Below are 22,383 nucleotides of genomic sequence, written 5' to 3' on the forward strand. Positions count from 1 at the left end.
TTAAGCAAGACAAGTAAAAAGTGTTATTTCTTACAATTTATGAAATATTCTTCATGTATAATGGGGAATGGGAGTGGCAGTGATCGGAGAGTATAAGGACACTTTACCTAAACTACAAAGACTTCTACTGGCCCCTCAGCTCCAGCTATAAACATTTACTGAAGGCTTTCAAATGCTACATATATACTCGAACCCTTCGGAATATCTTTCCTACTGGTTGTGCACAAGACAAATGCAGTTACGATCAAAGCTACCTTTTCATAGCCGTTGCAGGTTAACTAAAGAACTCACAGCAGATGGCCCATGGACAAACCCCGCTGTTTTTTTCACACCAATAAAAGATAGGCTACTGTGCAGCAGAAATTACCACATCTTTAACTATATACAGCTACTGAAGTATACAGTAAGCGCTAAGTTAGGACTTAATGCTCTTTAAAACGTATCAAATGCAGTATGTCAAGTAAATTCAAGAAAAGTGCAATTCAATATATTTACTGTAAATAACTGTGCTAACTTAAACAATTCTGTTGAACACAAAGAAAGATGTTTGGAAAAATGATAGCAACTGATGACAGAATGTTCATTTTTGGGTGGAGTATCCCTCTAACACATACAGATGTTCCTTTACAATTTTTTTACAAACAATAAAAATATGACTCATAATTTATTCTTAGCTGTTTACAAAGCATCTTCTTTTAACTTAATCTATCTAAACTCTTCCAATATTTGTTTATTACACGTAAAGCTCCAGTGTACCTGCTAAACCTTGCAGAGACTATTATTGATCAGCCACACGCTAAACAGAAGAAGAAAATGTCTGATACACCTAAACCTGATCAATTCAATAAAGGAACTTTGCTAACACATGTTGACTAACATACATGACTCAGGAAAAGGTTTAAAGAACAGATCTCCGTTTAGCTGCCACATATTCGAATGACAGAATCAGCAAATATGGCACAGATAGTGGAATATGATCTTAATATATTATGAACAAACATGTCTCTGACCCCAAAATAAAAAAATACATAAATTACACTTTGTATTAAAAATGTCAGTTTTGGGGTTGTACATTTTACACATATTTTTCACCAAATTTGATATTTTCATTGCTTTAGGACAAACATCTAACTGTAGGCATCATGGTGTATGTGGCAAAAACATGACAACTTGTTGCTATCTTTTGCATTCTGCTTAGAAAAGTGTCCTTTGACACTGCCTGTGAATTTATTCATGAGATGAAAACAGACAGGATAAAAAAACAGGGATGTCACAAAAACAGCTCAAATGTTTTGGCACGCGTGAAGCTTTCCTGCTCTGTACCTGAGGCTGCAGGGGCAAAGGAAAAATGAAAAAATGACAAATATAACTAGCTTCTAAACCGTGCAAACAGGCTCTGTGCCGATTGACTGTTGGTACTGTAACGCATTCTTGTGTGCCAGTAAATTCAGGGTGAAAATCTGCATGCCACCAAAGCAATTCCTGCAAATACAGGGATATCAGACCTTGGTTCTAGATCTATACTAGAAAAAAATCTCACTTTATCGTCGTGTGCTACACGTGTGACGTCTCTAGAAGAACATTATCTCTTAACTACTGCACATAAACATCAGCACCTCCGGCCATCAATCGCCTGACAAGAGATATTCAAGAACCAGGGTGCCTAGATCTTGCATTTAGGCGGGCATCGGAATGCGCTGCAATGCATTTTGGGAAAATGGCTTAGACAATAATGACAGCTGTGGTTTGGGTATTGATCTAGAGTCTGTGCCGTGAGTCATTACTGTAGCCGCCGGGGGAGCCCCGGTTGCGGTGAGGTTTGTATGCGTCCTGATAGGGATCCTGGTAGTCCTCTTCTACCAGCGGGTAGTGGTCACGACTTTGCTGGGAGCTTGAGGATATGCGGTTATGGCTCTTCTTTTGCCGTTCGTTGTTGTGGTAGTTCTCATCTGAGGTCATCAAACTGTGCCTCTCCATCGGAGAGTGGTCGTGGATGTGATTGCTGTTTTTATTTTTTTGGCTCTGTTGAAAGCACAAAAAACCATAAACAGTGAAAATATATGTTTGACAATAACCCTGGTGAAAACATCCTAGGTCTGTTTGGTATTTTAAAACAAGGTTTCTCACCTGTAATCCAGAGATGGTCGTTGGGTATGGAGACAGTGCAGTGGAGCCCAGGTTCCGGCCCAGCAGAGGGTTCAGAGGAGTGCTGAGAGACGTGTGCGTTGCACGCCAATAAGCTTCCAGATACTCTGCCAGGTGTTCACATGCATCCTCCAGCTGGTTCTCATCCAAAATAATGTCAAACATATCCTGTTTTGGGATAGGAACAGCCAAACCGATTACTTACACAGACCAGAAGTTAGCTTCAGGCCGGACGCGTGCGTCTATATAGTTCTTATTTTTAAAGGAGTAGTTCACTTCAGAATTTCCCATCATCGACTTTCACTGGCAGGAATAAAAAATACTATGGAAAGTGAATAGAGGGAAATTTTGAGGTGAACTACTCCTTTATCATTTGAAACTATTGTCAAAAGGCTAAAATGTTTGGGTACTGTATATTGTTCCCTGCCTTAAAGTGCAAACACAAAAGAAGATATTTTGAAGAATGTTGGTCACCAAGCCATTGACTTCCATTGTATCATTTCACAAAATGTCATCTTTTGTGTTCCATTGCATCATTTCACAAAATGTCATCTTTTGTGTTCCATTGCATCATTTCACAAAATGTCATCTTTTGTGTTCCCCATAACAAAGAGTCATATACAGGTTTTAAATGACATAAAGGTAAATAAATAATGACAGAACTTTTATTTTTAGGTGAACCTAAAGGTGAATCTCTTTAAGTCAATAACTATATAGTTTTAAAAATTGAAATTTAGGAGTATATGAATACCATAGCTACAATAGTACAGCATAAACACAGATAAACAATATTGATACTGATTAATGATAAAATGATAAAACATTGACAGCCAATCAAAATCAATTTAAATTTAAAGGGCTCGTGCATCTAAAGTGAGAAACTGTTGCTATGGAGGCAAATACAGTAGTTATCTTTATAGTTATTGTTCGTGAACGAGTCTTAAGTGTGCATACTCACTGGAGTACACTGAGCTAATTTATCCGCTGCCACCAACTGTACGTTTAAATGCTTGCTCTGAGACTTTCCTCTGGATTTAATCAGCCTCTGCAATACCTGTCAACACACAAATATTACATAAAGGGACAATAACATCATTCAAAGTATTTCTATGTTTTCTTCAATCTTTGCATGAATACACTAAATGCAACATTATTACTATACAGCTGCCGAAAAAAAATCTACTTTTGCAATGAGCAACCGGAGTTTCACGGCATGACGGAGCCACAATTTAGTTCAGCAACGCATAACGTCACACATTCAAAACGAATGTGTGGTTAGTAAAACACATTTTGATCAACAATGTTACCTTTGGGGAAGACACTTTCACGTGGATGATAATAGGAGCTAAGGATGTCTTGATTAGTTGGGTTGGGTGGTTGATTGTGTCGGCATCCAGGACCACAAGCTGAAGGGATCTGGCCAATTCAAAGATCCTCTCTATCTCACTTTGAACCTCAGCTGTTAGAAAACAGAGACAGAGATTTAGTGCCGGCACCTGAAACATGCTGATTTAGAAATAGCAAATATGTCCAACAATGATCAAATACGCATTCAAAGGTTCAGGTGTCAGCAGGTGACATACCTAAGTTGGATCTGGTGTTGGATCTCTCAATAATGGCTCTTTTACTGGGGTTATTCAGCACAGATCTCTTGGCTAAAGAGATGTCTGCGGTTACTCTTGTTATTGATATCCTGAAATTGGGATATACATGTAAAATCAAACTTCACTACGCAAACAGCGAACGGACACATCAAATATCTTCCCATGGTAAAGCTCTTGACCTCACCTGCCTTCAAACCTGTGTTTCAAGAAGTCAAAGAGCGCTTTCTGCATCATATCCGTTACCTGTCAAATCCACGAGGACAGACGGGTAAACATGTTAATGAGCTATTGAGGCCATTACATGCGAGAGATGTGTGCGAGCAGATGACAAATACTGCGTGATTGCCTTGCACTGAAGTTCTCATTTTAGAAAACGGTCAAATGGGGTATTTTAACAATATCACGGTGGTCATGTTGTTTTTCTGTTTCTATTTTCAAACATGCTCTATTTTTTGAGTCTGGCACATTGTACCCAGAAGGTTGTTGCCTTGGTAATTCTACTTGGAGTGCATGACTGCTATTCAGTGATGTACCGACATCTCTTGCTTCCCGCTTAAGAAGTGATGACCTGGTTACCATGTCTAAGTATACACACACTACGTAGGGATTGGGGAGGCCTACCTCATAGCCCTTAAGTGATGGGCCTACTAAGACCACCGGTCTCATGGAGGGAACCACATCATATGGAGGAATGTGCTCGGCCTATAGGACGACAGCAATTTAATCATGAAACAATATGCGGATTGCTTTGTTATACAATATGTAAACAACAGCTTGAATATAGTAACATTGCATTAATATATGTGAAATAAAAAAACAGGATGTGCAGGACAGGTGATGTTTACATTTTGCCAAAATGGTCTATATAACAGATTTGACAAATAAATAACAGAATAACTTACCACTTTCTGTTTCTGTTTACCTGTGATAAAGACAGGAGAAGTGATTGAAGCTCATTTTTTAAAATACAATATATTATTATTCAGCTATAAAAACAAATAAATAAAAATGCATCAACTTTATAAAAATGCAATGCAACATAATATACTATACAGTCTCTACAATGATTCTCAGAATTATTTTTGTTTCCCATTACTATGTTGTGAAGTTTTATGTCAAGTAAAATAAACAACAAGGCCTGCATACAAGACAGAAGCTATTTCACAACCCACTGAACTGTCCCTTGGCATTTAATTCATGTTCTATAATTACTGTTATAAAAAACATCCTGTTGTGTTGAGCTGAAGCTCACCTGCAGAAGGAGGGTTGGGCTTGAAGGTGCCCGACACCATTTCACCCAGACTGGAGGAGGAGTTTCCACTGGACTTCCTGTGGGGGCGGAGCAAAGAAGAGCTGTGTTCAGACTGGAATACCTAGTGTACGGCCAACTGCATATCTAATTTTACTCTTTTTTTTAACAAGTTGGCAAAACCCTATGGCATGAAGTTGAAGTTTTAAGATAGCATCCATTTATAATCTTGGGAACATTCGAATCGAGCTCTAAAAAATAAGTAAGTGATGCTAAACTTTTGAACGGTATAGTACAAAGCTTCCAATCCATTCTTGTTTCATAATAATGTAACTCAGCCGTCTTACCCATGGAAGCGACTCCTTTTCTGTTCCTGTTGTAAGCGAATGTTTTCAAGCTTTAAAGGACTGGGAATGAAACCGATATCACAGCCTTCCTTCACAAGTCGCCCGATCCACCAATCATTGTTGTACTTCTGTAAGAACAATGATGACAAAACATGTATGTAATTCATTCATGACATCGACAACTCTCTTTGTTAGGTTGCACTGGCTCTCTAAAAAAACTCGCATTCAATTCAAATCTCTGCTCTTGGCCTACAAAACCACCACTGATTCGGCTTCCCCATATTTTCACTCGCTAACTCAGATTTACGTACCCGCCCAATCCCTGCCCTCTGCAATCAAACAACGCCTTTTGGTGACGTCCCACTAAGGGAAAAAATCCCTCTCACATGCTTTCTCTGAATGTGTCACAAGATCAGCGTCAACATCTGACCCACTAGTACAGTCTTCTACTTCTTTTCTTTCTATCCTACCCCCAATAAATTACCCCCCAAAAAGGAGATCCTTAGCTACATATACTGTGGTAGGCTAACCGAGACCAGTTTTACTGCACCTATGCATTGTTGTTCTTTTGTTGCACATATTGCTTCTATTGTTTCCCCTACTTTGTAAGTCACTTTGGATAAAAGCTTCTGCTAAATCAGGGGTTCCCAAATTTTTTGTGTGTTCGGTCCTGTATGGATTGTTTTGCGTTATTGCTTTGTACTCATGCTCGTGGCTCTGGTCCTGACCTTGTTGGATCACCTACCCTTGTTGGATCCCTGGCCGTGTGGTGGACTGTGAATTATTATTTGGTCGTGCTGTTTATTAGTAACTGTTCTTGCTGTTCTTGTAACCCATCCCATGGAGTCTTTTGTTCTTGTTTGTATTTTAGTTACGTCCCTGTTTAAACCCCATCGTGGGTTTTACTTTTGTGTTAGTTATTCGTGTGTGCACTGCTGCCTGTGCTTGGGTTCTTCCCGTCCCTCATCCCTGACAAACCTGTTATGTACTGATGGATATCCTGTTTATGCAAACGCCACCCTCTTTTCGTACCGAAGGACGATGACCATTCTGTCAGCGGCACTTCTCCGCCCTCCTCCGCTTTGGTCGATATTAACCAACGTTTCAGTTCGACAAATACAAATATCCTAAACTTAAAGCTAGAAAAATAATCTGTGTGCACAAATGGGAATGTTTAACGTGGTCTTGTACATTGACTTGCTGCACCTAACCTCAGGGGTCACAATCAAGGGGAAGCAAATTCCTAAGGCTGATGGCTTTTTTGCCTCGCGGCCTTGCGACCCCTCGGGGGTCCTGACCCCTACTTTGGGAACCCCTGTGCTAAATGACTTAATGTAAAATGTAAATAACCCTCACCTCTTTGATATGAAGGAAGTCTTTAGCATCAAAGGAAATGGCAGTACCAGCAACAGGAATATCCTCATCCAGGGCGCCACAATAACTGACGTTTGCTCTCACGGCGAAGGCCACAGCTTTGGCCTGGGAAAATGTAAAACAAAACATGTTTTAGTTGCGGGTTGGTTATGTGTAGATTTATCTAGTTAAGAAAGTCAGACCTTGGCCCTTTCCAGCTGGACAGTGGCCTGCTGTTCTTTCTCCTGTCGGCCTCCCTGCTCCTCATCCAGTGACACATCTGAATCAGATGGTCTGCTAGTGTATGAGTCAGCCGAACCCTGGACACATAAGAAACAACTGTTCATTGAATGTCTTTTACATATATCCATCCTAAGACAAATGAATGAGGGGGTCAAACATACAACATTATACAAAGAATCAATATGACTTTAAAATACATAAATGATTACAGAATATTATGCATTACAGGCTGCTGGATGTAATATCATTGTGCTATGACGAAAATGATTATAAATATGAGAAATATGTTGAGCCAATTTCAAAGTTAAAACATTCCTTTAATCCTGAAGAAATCTATTCTTACCATTAAAACGTACTAACTTGTAAAAATAAGCTTTTTAATATAATAATGTTATGTGTATGACCCGTGTAAGCTCTCCTACTCTCACGCTTGTAAGTTATGTATGAAATAATCATGTTGTCTCCATTTTTAAGCTTCTACACTATGTGTTGAATAACTATTTTATGTAGTGCATATACAAATCCTTTATATTCAAGAACGAAAAATAAACAATGATATTACATCAAGCCTGATGGACAGCAAGATGGGTAAAACCATTTCATTACATCTCCAACAAAAAAAACCGCTTTGACCATAGAGCATTACTGTCATTATTTTAAAACAAATCTATAAAATGGTAAATCATACAAGCGGGGATAGGAACAGCGTAACAGGGTTGGAATTGTACCTTAACTGTAAATGAAGTATCACAAAACAATCTATTAAAGAGGCACGAAATACAAAATAAAACCAATACACTTTTGCACCAATAGATTTAAATATGCTTTCATGGGCATCTTATACATTTCCTATGGAGAAGAGAAAACCCAGAGCCTCAATGGATTGTGCATAAGCGTTCTGAACAGCAATGACGTAGGAATTCAACCTCTCTCAATATTAAAAATATCAAGGTTATATTCACAGAAAGTCCTTTTCATTGTGTAAGGTGATTTTATGTAGAAAACACTAAATCTAAAAGAAATGTCTGGCTGGGTTTTCACAGACAGGGTCACATATATGTAGTATTATATACATATATGCACATATATGGCCATACATCAGATTTCTGTGTGGGTAATCTCATAACAATAAAATTTATATTGGCCAATGTGGCATAGCATATAACAACAACATTCAATATAATTTATAGTGTCTAACAGCTGTCAAGAAAGATAAACAATGTCTGCTGATGCAGTTTGACTGGTGATGCCTATGTCTCTCTCTCTCCATCTCTCATTGTGTCTCATGTCATTATATCAGAAGAGCCACAAACTACAGCCAGACTGTGAAATGAGAGTGTGTGCTGACAGGAGAAGAATGCTGATTCTATTCCTGGTATACTTTCAAAGGTGCACTGAGACTTCCATTGTAATCCACATTTCATAGTTTCAGCTGGTTCCTGGTTACTTATGCAATTGCTCTGTTGCTTCAGAAAGAGTAAAGGTGTGGCAGAGAATAAAACATTGCAATTGATCAAAATATGCTTTTAGAGCCAAAAATGTATTTGGAGAAGGAACCAGAAGATCTGAACATTTGTGAGGTGAAAGATCACCGCCAATGATGAAGATGTGCTTTTCCAGTAACATATTGCTGAGCGTGGCTTAATGGCTAGAGTTTGGCACGAGCAAAATCAAAAGTTCAATTCCTAAGAAATCGGATAAACCTACCCATAAAATCCATCCGTGCTCATTCACAATGTACACAAATCTAATTTAAAGGATTAATCTAATCTGGATGTCGACTGTCACAAACTGCTCTGAGACTTGAAAGTGAGATCCACTTGCAGCTTTATTAGAGGGTAATCCAAATAACAGGCAAGGGTCATACACAGACAGGCAGGCAAACCAAAGAAACAAACCAAACAAACCAAACAAACCAAACAAACCAAACAAACCAAACAAACCAAAGAAACAAAGAAACAAAGAAACAAAGAAACAAAGAAACAAAGAAACAAAGAAACAAAACAAAGAAACAAACAAAACAGGCAGCGACCAGAGGCAAAAGTGTAAACAGGGAACAAGGCAAGAAATCAAAAACCAAACGACAGGGAACCAGGGAGCCAGGGAACCAGGGAGCCAGGGAGCCAGGGAGCCAGGGAGCCAGGGAACCAGGGAACCAGGGAACCAGGGAGCCAGGGAACCAGGGAGCCAGGGAGCCAGGGAGCCAGGGAGCCAGGGAACCAGGGAACCAGGGAACCAGGGAACCAGGGAACCAGGGAACCAGGGAACCAGGGAACCAGGGAACCAGGGAACCAGGGAACCAGGGAACCAGGGAACCAGGGAACCAGGGAACCGCTCAGAAATGCAGTATAAACTAAACAAGACTTCGCAAAGAATGGGTGTGTGGAAGTGGTATATATATGTGTATGTGGATGATATTCAGGTGTGTGTGCAATCAGTGCTGATGAGTCCGTATAGTGAGTTATGGGAAATGTAGTTTGTGAGTGAATGATAAGTTTGATGTGGAGTGCCCTCTGGTGGTTCTCAAGGGCACTCCAGCTGGTGACCGTTACATCGACGGTGTCATTTTGAAGGTGATCAAATCTGTTTGCTCAGTGTACTCCCTTTCTGACAGATCTACACTGGTTGCTATAGAAACAACATTCAGCCATTGACAATATTGCTGAATAGATGTAACGTGTATTGATGTAACATCCAAAACATGGAAAAGTGATGTTAAGCTTCGTGAAATTTAACTCGAAATTGAATTGAATTAAACATTATTTGGATAGGTTTGCTATGCTATGCTTAAAATGAAACATTTTGCTGCCTGTCTGATCAAAACACATTTACAGGACACATTTAACAAAAATAAGCTTTGGTGCTTTTAAGCACACACTGGTCAGTGTTTTGACCTACGACGATAGACCCCTGTGCCCAAGAAGGATGGTCGAGAATTACGTAAGGTGATGTTCACTGAGGCGAGTCAAGTGACAGGCAGCGCATCTGCTGTTGATGACATCAAAGCCAGCGTGATTCATGCCTCGTTCCATCTTCTCATTCTCAGTATACATAAAATATAAAAACAAAAGTGTCAGACAGTTGGCATTTAATTTTTTTGAGCGTGCAAGATTTGAAAGAGCTGAAAATAATCGATGAGAGCTGGCGCGTGAGACGAGCAAGCGAGGAAAGTGCTGTCAAGCAATGGCTCCACTTTGGGACACATTAAACCCTACTGCCAGCTGGTTTGCTTATGTGTTGCCGACTCAGCGATACTGATGGTTGAATGGAGGGAGATGAAGAGGGCAAGGGACGTTACAATTTCCCCAACAGATGCTAGCACAGTTACTCTTTCACAGACTGCCAGCAAATCTATCTAGTTCACCCAAAAATTGGGAACATTTTAAAACAGCTTGACTTGTTTTTCTTCTGCAGAACACAATGCAAATGCAAGTGAAATCTCCAAAATACTTCAAAATATTTTCTTTTGTGTCATCATTGACTCAATTGATCATTGATGACATCATTTTCATTTTTGGGTGAACTATAAAAGACTAGACTGCAGAATATTAAATTTGAATGTTCCGTATCACATTTGGTTTGATTACAGTAAACTAGATTTTTAGATTTGCAAAAACAAGTTTTTTTATGTTGAAAAACCAATGTTGTAAAATGAATATTCCCAACATGTCCTGTTGTTTTAAAAGATGCACATACTGTGATTTTATAAGCCAAAAATAATATAATTTTCCAGAATTAATGAATATAATTCAGCTCTTAGTAAATATTATAAGACTTATACTCGAATATACTATTGAGCAATACACATTCATAAACTGGATCTCAAACTTGCAAAACAAATTCTTATATTAAAGTCTCATGAAGAAGATGAAAAGCAAGAAATTCTCACCAGAGAAATGATTTCTATGCCTTGTCTATCACAACATAGAATCAAGACCAGCCGATGTTTATTTATTCCCACACAACGAAATCTATTAACCTGAGCTTCCATCGGCAGGAGCCGAGAATGATGCCCGAAAGGCATTCTGCATCTTGAAAAGGCATTAACTATAAAACGGTAAATATTGTTAACTTTTTTACTGTTCTAAATAAAATACTGTTTACCAAGATGCACAGATCTTCGGTTTACATTATATAAGCAGATTTTTTCAGGGAAATCCACATAATTCATCCAAATAACTAAAACTCAGGAAATGCAAATGTATGTAATTAATCAATGTAGAAAGTGTGTGATTCACTCATTCAATAATAATAATTCAGTGACTTAGTCAATATAAAACATAAACAGCTACATTAACTAAATAAAATTGTTTAAAATCAATTAGGCCTAAGTGTTTTTTTTATTGTGACATACATTTTTTTTTAGAAATCCAACAGTTAATTTCTCTAAAATTAACATTTATTATTTTAGTTTATTAAATGAAAATAATGTAACAAACAAATCACATTTGTAATGTAAATACTTAATATTTAAGGTGAATTCTAATAAAAATGACTTATTTTAACTTAAATTTAAACAGTATATACATTTTTTTAAATAAACCTTTAAAATTTAGTTATTTATTGAGTGTTAATTGTTTCACCGTAAAATCACAGTTAAACTTTTTAGGCGCGGTTTCACAGACAAGGCTTAGTTTAAGACAGTACCAGACCTTAGTTAAATTTGCATATTTTAGGCACTTTTATAAAAAAACATTACTGGTTTGCATCTTGAGTAATGTAAAGAACAATGTCCCTGATATATATTTTAAATGATGTCAAGCTATTTTCAGTTAAGACATGTCAGTCATTCATTTTAGTCTTGGACTAGTTTCAAGCTTTGTCTGTGCATTAGAGTTTTGAGAAATGAGTTTATAGATTATCAATATCCTCCTAAGCACACATGTACTGTAGAAATAAAACCCAAACCCCAGGCAGCATTCATGTACTCAGCCTCACTGCGTACACCATACCAGGTCAAGTGTGTGGACTTGGGTTTGTCAAGCCACACGTTCTCCTTATCTTCAGAGATTGTACACGCCGTGTACATTTTTATCTGATGCCAGTGGGTCTGAGAGCATTTGGGGCCCTCAAAGGCCCACTGCACTTCTGCATTCTTTCCTGTTTTCCTTTGAAAACAAAAGCTGATAAAATGGGTCAGTGAGAAAGCATCCTCCAGTTACACAGATGAATCATGGGCTGAGGACCAATGCCTGCTTGAGCGGGGGGGTAATTACAGATAAATCTCTCAACAACACTGCATGAGATCACTACCATTTAGGGCCACATCTGATAAAAGCAAACGCTAACCATAAAAAGAGATGACAATGGATGTTTTATAAGGCTTGAATAGTCTTACTTGTCATCTCGGTTCAAATTTTTATCTTTAAATCAGTAGGTATTAATTGGTGGGTTGTGACACAAAAAACGTGTTGCAATCTGGTTCTAAACAACAGGTCAATGTCTTAAGTATGTGTAAAAACGAACCAAATGATATCAAATGTCAAATCAACTGTCATTCAACTTTTGCCACAAATTCATCAGTCACTTTGTAGAATCTACTGTAGCCAAACTGGTCAGCTTGCAATAAAGTCTGTGGGGGAGACAAAAGCCTCCATCTCCTTTACTTTACTTGTCGAGAAAATGTAAGGTAACAACAACGAAGAATATTTTAGAAGCTCAGTAAGAACAGCGGGACATCCTCAATCCTATAAATATCAGAAACAGGATATTTCATGAAGCGAATGTTTGAACCCTATATTACCTTTAATATTCATGAGCTGTAAGGGAAGAGGAGACACAATTAGACCACTAAGGCTATATTAAGATCCTCAGAGACAACCAGAGCAGAGCTACCTTGGTATTATTCCATTTATATGACAATTTCCATGATATATTATTCATGAGACTCCAGAGAAATACAAGCGAAGGGAGTTCATTTGTCACAGTTCTATATTGTGCATAGATATATAAACACAAATAGGGTACATCCATTTTTTTAAACGAATAAATGTGCATTTTTGTGTCATATAATGGCATAGCATGTATGCATAGCAGTTACACATACATACATTGTTTTATTAATCATATTAAGTGTGAATCAAGCATGCAATTATTCCGTATGTCAAGATTGATGTAACAATCCCGACTCGAATGTTAACGATGAAGTCACACAAAATACATCCACAATAAAATATAGATTAGATGATTAATCGATAATGTCAGATTTAATGTCAAGTTTTACTGTTTTTAACTGGGAGGTGAATGTTCTTATAGTTCTTAAAAAAGCGAGAGGCTATGTCAATAAAAAACAGGCTTAAAGGGGAAGTTCACCCAAAAATCTAAATCACACAATGATGGTTGAATGGAGGGAGATGAGTAAAAAAATCACACAAAGTTGATTTTTAGGTGAACTTCCCCTTTAAGTCTCATAATCTAATTAAAATCAAATCTTAAAGGTTTGATATCAAATATTAATTTCACTATGATTTCAATCTTTGACATACATTTTGTTATGATGATTATATGAAGAAACAGTAAATTATTAAATGTAAAATGAAAGGATCACATTAACTCACATGGTTTCTAAAGAAACAACACTAGTACTATTGCCTTAGTGTCTGTGAAAATGCTGTTTTCTCCTGCCTTTGGAGGTTTTCCTACAGCACCTTGTGTTCTGCTCAGGATGACACCAAAGCACACATGTCCTATCTGCAAAGTGCCATAGAACCCCAAAAAGTATATAAAATAATTATCATTGAATCATCCTGTCATTACAATCTGGAATACTGGCCCCCATTGACTTTCATTGTATGGACACAAAACCGACATTTCACAAAATGTCTTTTTTTGTGTTCAACAATCATGTTGTAAAGTGAGCGTAATCCAGGCAGGAAGCGGATCCACGTGCAGCATTGCATTTTATTAAACAAAAAGAAAACAATAACAAAACTAGGTCATTCACAAAAGAAGATCGAAGATCAAAGGCAACATGGAACAACGACTGACAACCAACAACTGAATCACAAGGGCCACGTCGGAAATCGAATCATGAGTAGTATGTCCGAAACCTCAGTATGCTAAAAACAGTTGGACACTTATCTATCCCATGATGCCACGCGAGCTGAGCAACGGTCAAATTTAAAAAGTAAATTCAATAAATAAAGCAGAAAACTTTAAGGCGGAGTTCCGTTTTTAATGTAATTGCCAATAAATTAATTTCTTGTGACTAAATGATTTAGTTTTTATCAACGCTCAAGTGTAGGTTGTTGTTAATACGTCATAGGTCAAATAACATACAGGTCACATGACCATAAAACAAGGCGGACACAGTGTGTCCGAAATGTATTCATACCACTCCCACTCATACTATATAGAACGTTGTGTTTTAACAGGCGATAGGTAGGTACTTATTCAAATTTCACTACATACTATCACAGTATGCGATTTCAGACGCAGCCAAGGCCTTAAATACGCTGGGAAAATGAGATAACAAGAAACACCCGGGGCAACGATTAACACAGAACCAGTGAACAAAAGAACTACACAGGAACAGGAAAGCAAACAACCAAAACTACAAACTAAAAGTCCAAAAGACAGGGGAACACAGATTGGACTGTGATACATGTAAAGGTTCTGAACGAGATGATAAATGATGAATTTTTATTTTGGGGTGAACTATCCCTTTAAAGACGAAATCCACATCATCATTAACACTCACTCACTTATAAAGAAAAACGCAATAATGATTGCACGTTCCTACATTTTAAGATAAATAATAAACAGCCAACTAAAAGAAGAATAACAACAACAAAACCATTTGGTCCCCTTCCCAGTCTTGGACCTTGTTTATGTCTGGTCCATCTTTTATAAGAAACAAAGGTGTGCAGTTTAAGCAAGCATTTTCTCAGACAATAGCTAAGACAGAAAAGCAGTGTCGTACTCGGAAATCTTAACAAAACAACAGCACTATGTACAAGCTAACAGAAGCTAGACAAGTAAATAGTGTGGCATTAGCAACTGCTCAATGACACGGAATAACAGGCTACTGCAGCTGAACGATGCTCTCCTCTGGTTGCCTCACCTCCGGAGGCTTCAGAAGAACTGAGCATGGTGTAGGGAAACAGTGAAGGTAATATTGAAAGAGACACACACCCACTCTGCTCCACTCTCACTCCCCTCCCCCAGACCACTCAACAGTGTCATATCTCCAATCCGCAAGCTGAATTCCTCCAATCCTCTCCAGAGGGTTTATATGTGCATGCACCCATTGCACATCCCCAAAAAATACGAAGACAGCTTGATACACTCACCGCCTCCGAGTCTTCAAATCCATGCAGGTACAAATTGTCGTACATGGAGGTCTGATATTCCCAAAGGATCTCCTTAATGACCAAATGCAAATATGGGAGGTATGGTGGGAGTATATCTCTTACAATCCCCTTGCCCACAGAAAGACCACCGAACCGGGAATGACAAGCAGACGGCGGCCAGCTCCTCTCTCCAAGCTCCAGCGTATTGTATTAATGAGAAGGAAACGTGATCGATCACATCATCAAGAAGCGTGGTTATCCCCGGAGGCTGCAGAGACCTGGTATTTTATCAGCTTCTACAAACAGAGCAGGAGAGCAGAGCCTTCCTCAATCAAAGGCTGATGACAAAGCAGCAACGCTGCCTTCTGATTGGCCGAGGAGGGCTCAAGTGCTCTCGTCCGTTGACTGTTAAAGGAGGAGGAAAAGGGGTCTTCAGGGTGCCGAGAGCATTACACGCATTGACCACAGTGGCTTTTTTCCTCATTGTTTCTATTTTTGTTCAGCTTCCCATTTCATTAGCGTTCACATGTACACCCAGTCACAAAATGTGAAATATTCTCTCATTTGTAAGCTGCTTTGGATAAAAAAAGATCGGAAAACATTACAAGACCATTCCAAAATGTTCATTTAATCATCATTTCTAGATGTATTGTAGTCATTCCGGTCCAGTGTCTGTTGAATTTCAACAATATCAAACCTCAGGAGGGACACATAATCCAACATCAATGTGAAAGACTGACAGCATGACAAGACACATGAAAACTGTGATACAAATAAAAAACAGTACAATACAAAATGTTAAACAATTTCTACATTAAACAATGTAGAAATATGACTGTTGTATTGGTTAAAAGTGAATGTAAACGTGTATTCTTTGCAGTAAACAAGAGCTAATAAACAAGATTAACTGTTATTTGCAAATACATGCAAATAAAAACAATATTTTTACTTTGAAATTTGGTAGAAGTATTGTTAACAGTTCACAGAATGAAACAGAAATGATCATTTTATCTAAACACATACCTATAAATTGTAAATTCTGAAAAACTGAAAGCGGTCTTTGAAATGGTTTTGACATTTTTAACCAGCTGTATATACAAACCATACAAATCAATTATCAGTGTGCTCGCTGAAAAAAGATGTCCATGGACATTAAAATAAACTAAGCAAAATACAAATATTTTCACGGAGACTTAATATAATTGTTATTACATTAATATATAATTTAATTGTTATTTCTTTTGATATCAGATGAATAAATAGTAAGAAAATAGATCTTATCAGGTGTTTTCATGTAATTACATTAAAATGAACTCAAGTGACATTGTTAATTAATTACAGCTCCCTTGAGTATAAAATCATGGCGAACATCGCCCCCTGTAGTTCTGAGTCTGAAATACAGCTATCTGCCCAAAGACATACATCGGGTAATTAATTGTGCCAATGATGTCTGTTATTGAGCCCATATTGACAAGTACACAAACATTCTTAATAATATGCTGTCTAAAAAAATATCCTATTGCACTAGTAACCTTTATTTCCTTATTCCACTGGTTTACGTAGCAAGAAAAACATCGCAAATCATGTTCATATTTCATCATCTACTAAAAGACATTTTAATCTTTCTTTTTCCGCCTCAGCTTTTCAGGGACTATGGTCAATAAACACAGCAGGGAAGCAATGAAGTAAATGAATTACTAAACAGTTCAGACATGTGACCTATACCAGAGATATTAATTATTTATACAAGCTGATAGACAAACCCATTTATGTTATGATGGATATTTATAAATTTCGAATGGTGTGGTTTGACAAATAATCTCTCCACGGCACAGTGAGAATAGCTTCAGTGGTGCAGCCAAGACTGGTTCGGTTAGGGGTTTTAAATAGACGATTATTATCTGACTTTAACCTTGATCTCAGCAGGTTGTAAACACCCCAGGGTTTTCTCACCTTATTCAAGCACAGCTTTAAGACCCATAGAGGTTTGACGCAAGATTTCCTCTCAGCTCCACCCCGATCTATAAAAATCTGTAAATGTTACATTTACTGGGGTCTTTGAAACGTGTGAATAAAACATGATGATCCATTAAAATCTTCATTTTGCAAAAACTAAGCGTGGTAACAAGTAGGGTGTCCTGAAGGAAGGGTCTTGCCAATGAAACCACCTCTACGTATATATGGCCAGGAATAGAATGTTCTAGGAGTCAAAATACTGAATTCCCAAGGTTGTGTGGGGACCTAGTTTTCAAATTCTCGAGGAGACTGCAGCATATGTTTTGTGCATTTTTATGTATCTTCATTGCACCATTAAGAAACTAGCAGATATTAATTTTAATTGAGACGAGAGCCTAACAGAGACAGTTCACCTAAAATGTGAAGTCTGTTTTTACATTTATTCACCCTTATGTCTTTTAAAACCTGCATATAACTCTTCTTTACATTTTGTGGTTATATAATGGAAGTCAATGGGGGAATGTTGTCTGGTTATCAAAGTTCTTCAAAATATCTTATTTCGTGTTTTGCAAGGCTACACATCGGTGGCAAGTTGATATAATCTAATGAAGCGCCTCACATCGTCACATTTTCGACCACACTAGTGCTTTCAAGTGTTTTCCAAATGCTGTCTATCCACACTGAAACGTGCTGAAAACGTAAACATCCATGCTGTGCAGTAAAACATATGACGGTGTGAGCGATTGTTTACGTTCTGCCTTTATGTCACAGCAATGTGAAACGGAGCACAGATACTTTTTTAAATGGTTAAAAGGATGCTGCTGTGGGAGACACAAAACTATAACTTTATCCAAAAGCGAAAGTTAAACAATCCTTGCACTCCGCTGTCAAACAGTAACTGTGAGTAACTAAATATTTAGTCTCCTAAAATGCACAAACTAACATTCCGCTATCATACTGGAAAGCAGTCAAAAAATTAAGAGCCTTTTTGTTATTAAACTGTTTACTTTTGTAATAAACTACGAAAAATAAGTAGTATAGTACAGCATGTCTAGCAGTTGTGAAGTTGGTACATGTCTTTAGAAGCATCATTTATTTTTAGACTTATTTGTTGACCAGTGGTGGTCCGTGCAATAAATAGTAAAAGTTCTGAACTATTAGTATAGTAATGATAATACTTACAATAATAATATATTGATAGAGAAAATATTGAATTGAATAGGTGTCTCTCACATTGACCCACAGTGTACAATGTTTTATACAAATCATTTATTATTTTTAGTTTCCATTTTATTAATTTAACATATTAAATATTGGGGCATCCACGTTATTTAACATATTTGAATTTTTTTTTAGTTAATGCAATAGTTACATTCCCTTGTAATGAGTTACTTTTATCATGATGTAACTCAGTTACTAACCCAATAACTATTTGTGAGATGTAGCTAGTAACTATAACTAATTACCCTTTAAGTAACGTGCTCAACCCTGTTTACGCATCTCATGTGCTAAGGGAATACTTAGCACTTAAATTTACAACTTCAAAACTCAAAATGGCATTATGAGCTATGAATCCACGCCAGCTTTATTCAGCTAAATGTTGAACAAGTACAGTAAGAAAGGTGGCCATGAGTAATTCATATTCATCTGATGACAGAAAGGATTCATCTGTTGCTTGGAAACCAAATGACCTGTTCAAAAGGCTGTGCAGAAGTATAATTCTTTAAGAATATCACACTGAACTAAATACATACAGTATATACTGTATATATTGTTCACGTTGTACAGATAAGTGTCGTACAGAACAGAGGACATACGATTTGGCATGAAGATGCTAAAATCAAGCATGTTGCATGCACGAAACATAACCTCTGATTCAACACACTGGATGACCAGTTTTCTTTCAAGCGGCGTGACTCACATTAACAGAAAGAGAAACAAGCTGTCATTGTTGGCTAAATACATCATTGCTGGCAAGAAATACGTGTATCATGGAAAAAATATACATTTGTTAACTTAAGAATTTCTTAACCATTTACATGTATGCATTTGCCAGACGCTTTACTCAAAGTGCAGTCCATTTTTTATATGTGTCCCCAACAAATCAAACCTCTGACCAGTTCAGATAAAGGAATTATGTTAAAAATTCCCATCAGTTAATATTATTTAATGTATTCGCTAACATCAACTAACAAATAAAGAATGTATCAATATTTGTTTATATAAGTTTAAACACTGTTTGTAAATGTTAGTTCATTGTGCATTAGTTAATAATGAACTTACCTAAGAAGTATGTTGTATAGTTAGTGCAAATTAACTAATATGGTTATGTAATGGAAACACATTCGCTAAGTATAAATGGTACAACTAACCATTATATGATTTACAGATAAGACGTATAGGAAGAGGATGCATAGATAGTCTATTAATAAGTAAATATTCTCCATATTAAACTCAGTCCTTCACAAAAACAAAGACTTGAATAAGAGTAACCATATTCGTTGCAAAATTATGACAGCATGGTGACATCAACAAACATGTAAAAGATGCGGCATATATTGCATACAGTGTACAAATAAGTTCACAATCTCCATCATCCTCTCTCACCTGGCGGAGGATGAAGCTGGTCGATGTTGTGCTACCATCAGATCTTTTAAGGCGACTGCGGCGAGAGTAAGTGCCTCTGTTCACCTGCAGCAAGAGAACGAGCTATTAATCAATCTTTCACTTCTCGGTAGAACAGGGGCACCTTCACACACACACATTCGCCAACATTTTTCACCACACCGTCAGAGGGGTTTTGGTGGAGACCCCTACAATGAATACAAGCACCTACAAAAAGTTATTACTGTCACATCCAAATGCTCACAGTCAAACACACTGTCAGCCCTTTAGCAATGTGTGCTTGCGTTCATTTGCACTGCTGCCAAATACAGAAGTAATTAACAAATTTGACATCCAGGGTGTGACACGACAAAATGTTTTTAAAAGGGTATATTTAGATGCATGGCAAAGCACATCTTCACAAGTGGTTGAACTAAATGTCACAGACATCAATGCAATGTGTTGAGTAGACAGAACTGCCCTTCAGTTGCCCTCACCAAGTTTGCAAGTACATATCTCAAGATTAACATCTATATCCAATATGTTTACAAATATAAAACTATAGAAACGTATAATCGCTGTAAAAAAATCTGTAGAAATGACAGTATTACTGGCAGCAGTTTTCCAGTAACTTACTGTAGATTTACATTTATGTAATTTAACAGTTTGTTCAAAGATAAATGATCATTAAACATTAACAAGTCTTAATCCTTACAGAAAAAACTATCGGAGCATTCTGGGAACCACAATTTCAAAAAAATTAAAACAGAAAAAGGTTTAAGTGGACTTCTGGTTCCCTGAATGCTTTGCATGGGGCTGTTATTTTATAGTTTTTTTCTGTAAGGATTAAGACTTGTTAATGTTTAATGTTCCTTTATCTTTGAACAAACTGTTAAATTACATAAATGAAAATCTACAGTAAGTTACTGGAAAACGGCGGCCAGTAATACTGTCATTTCTACAGATTTCTTTTTAATTTTTTTCTGTAAAGATATTCATTTATCTCTGAATATAAATCTACAGTAAGTTACTGGAAAACGGCGGCCAGTAATACTGTCATTTCTACAGATTTCTTTTTAATTTTTTTCTGTAAAGATATTCATTTATCTCTGAATATAAATCTACAGTAAGTTACTGGAAAACGGCGGCCAGTAATACTGTCATTTCTACAGATTTCTTTTTAATTTTTTTCTGTAAAGATATTCATTTATCTCTGAATATAAATCTACAGTAAGTTACTGGAAAACGGCGGCCAGTAATACTGTCATTTCTACAGATTTCTTTTAAATTTTTTTCTGTAAAGATATTCATTTATCTCTGAACAAACTGTTGCCAATTAATTAGATAAATATAAATCTACAGTAAGCTACCGGCAACTAGCTGCATAACTACAGTAAAAGGTTTACAGTGAATATTTTAAAAAATAAATATTAAAAACTAAGTAAAAAAATGGTCTAGCGTGGAGACTCTCAAGGGAAAGGATATGTGCCGAACAAATGTGAATGGTTGTGCAAAAGATAAAAAAATCATTTAATGGATTGTGCCATCTGCTCTTTAAAAATATAAAAAGAGATCTATAAATCTATAAAAGTATCACCATCTGCAGTTATAAACTGGGTCAGGTCACAGATCTTGCACAGGGGAATCAATGGGAACATATATTATTCAGAAGCGCAATTTAGGGTCACTATATCAAACTGACGTGCATTGATCTTAAAGGTTATTTGGGTTTAATTTCAACGATCCTTTTAATTGAAATCGTACCTGTGTATGTTAACACAACACAGAGATGTAAACGAACCGCGGTAACAATACGAAAAACAATGCAAAGGCATGAAAGAACAGTGAACAGAACTTGAAAACGGGCACTTACAAAAGAGTGCCATGGGAATATTAGTAGATATTTGGATATAGTGTCATTGTTTTATTTCAAATGCATTTTAATATCATGCAAATCGATTACGTCGTCAATTCTACCACAGTGCGTAACGAATGCAATGTGCCATCTATCACAAGTTTACAAGCATACATCACAGGGACATTCATACGTTTAATGTTTGCGAGATCACACGAGAAGACGTATTAATAGTGAGATAAGTCGAACCCGACCTAACAAGATCTGTGTTTGGTCCGCAGTGGGATGTAGCGCAGCATCGCGCGCATCTTTACCTGAAAGATGGGCTTCTGAACGCCTTCGCCTATCCCGTGTCGGGTGTAGATGTGCCGGGACATCTCCGCAAGTTCATCGGTCCAGGGTGGCGGTTGCCTTTCGGTCCCGATCCACTGGCTCGGTGGAGGATGCTGAACTGTTTGCTCCAGTTTCGCAGCGGTGTCCGCGGTCCGAATGCGAGGGTCGTGTGCGCTAATGCAGTATATGTGCAGCTGTAGTGCGCGGATGCACCACTACTCACCACAGCATCATCACGAGGGCTCATGAGATATTACACAACCGTTGTGTCCATGCATGCTACACATATCACAGAGGAATATACTGGCAAACAACTCGACCAGAAATGTAAAGGAGCGGACTTATTGCAGTATTTTGTACAGGTTTGGCCCTACTGCATTCATCAAAATGATCAGTAATGCAA

General features: G+C 37.4%; 1 protein-coding gene across 1 annotated transcript; it reads right to left on the reverse strand.

The window, feature by feature from the left end:
* Positions 1–477: 477 nt before the first annotated feature.
* Positions 478–22,134, reverse strand: cacnb4a (calcium channel, voltage-dependent, beta 4a subunit). The gene is made up of 14 exons (XM_079464945.1): positions 21,962–22,134; positions 19,796–19,879; positions 6,902–7,018; positions 6,702–6,824; positions 5,346–5,473; positions 5,002–5,078; positions 4,652–4,671; positions 4,371–4,451; positions 3,934–3,992; positions 3,729–3,838; positions 3,453–3,604; positions 3,104–3,199; positions 2,128–2,313; positions 478–2,022 (listed from the first exon to the last, which is right to left on the reverse strand). Exons 1-14 carry the CDS (start codon positions 22,022–22,024, stop codon positions 1,759–1,761), a joined length of 1,560 nt encoding a protein of 519 aa, XP_079321071.1. The 5' UTR covers positions 22,025–22,134; the 3' UTR covers positions 478–1,758.
* Positions 22,135–22,383: the final 249 nt, after the last annotated feature.

Source organism: Barbatula barbatula, assembly GCF_947034865.1.
Source record: "Barbatula barbatula genome assembly, chromosome: 9".
NCBI lineage: Eukaryota > Metazoa > Chordata > Actinopteri > Cypriniformes > Nemacheilidae > Barbatula > Barbatula barbatula.

Bases quoted from the DNA above. Each gene is read 5' to 3' on its own strand.
- cacnb4a (XM_079464945.1), bottom strand. From the start codon at position 22,024: ATGTCCCGGCACATCTACACCCGACACGGGATAGGCGAAGGCGTTCAG. The intron at 4,452-4,651 runs GTAAGTTATTCT...GTCGTCCTATAG, and splicing joins GTAAACAGAAACAGAAAGTG to GCCGAGCACATTCCTCCATA. The intron at 3,993-4,370 runs GTAGGCCTCCCC...TGGATTTGACAG, and splicing joins CATCACTTAAGGGCTATGAG to GTAACGGATATGATGCAGAA.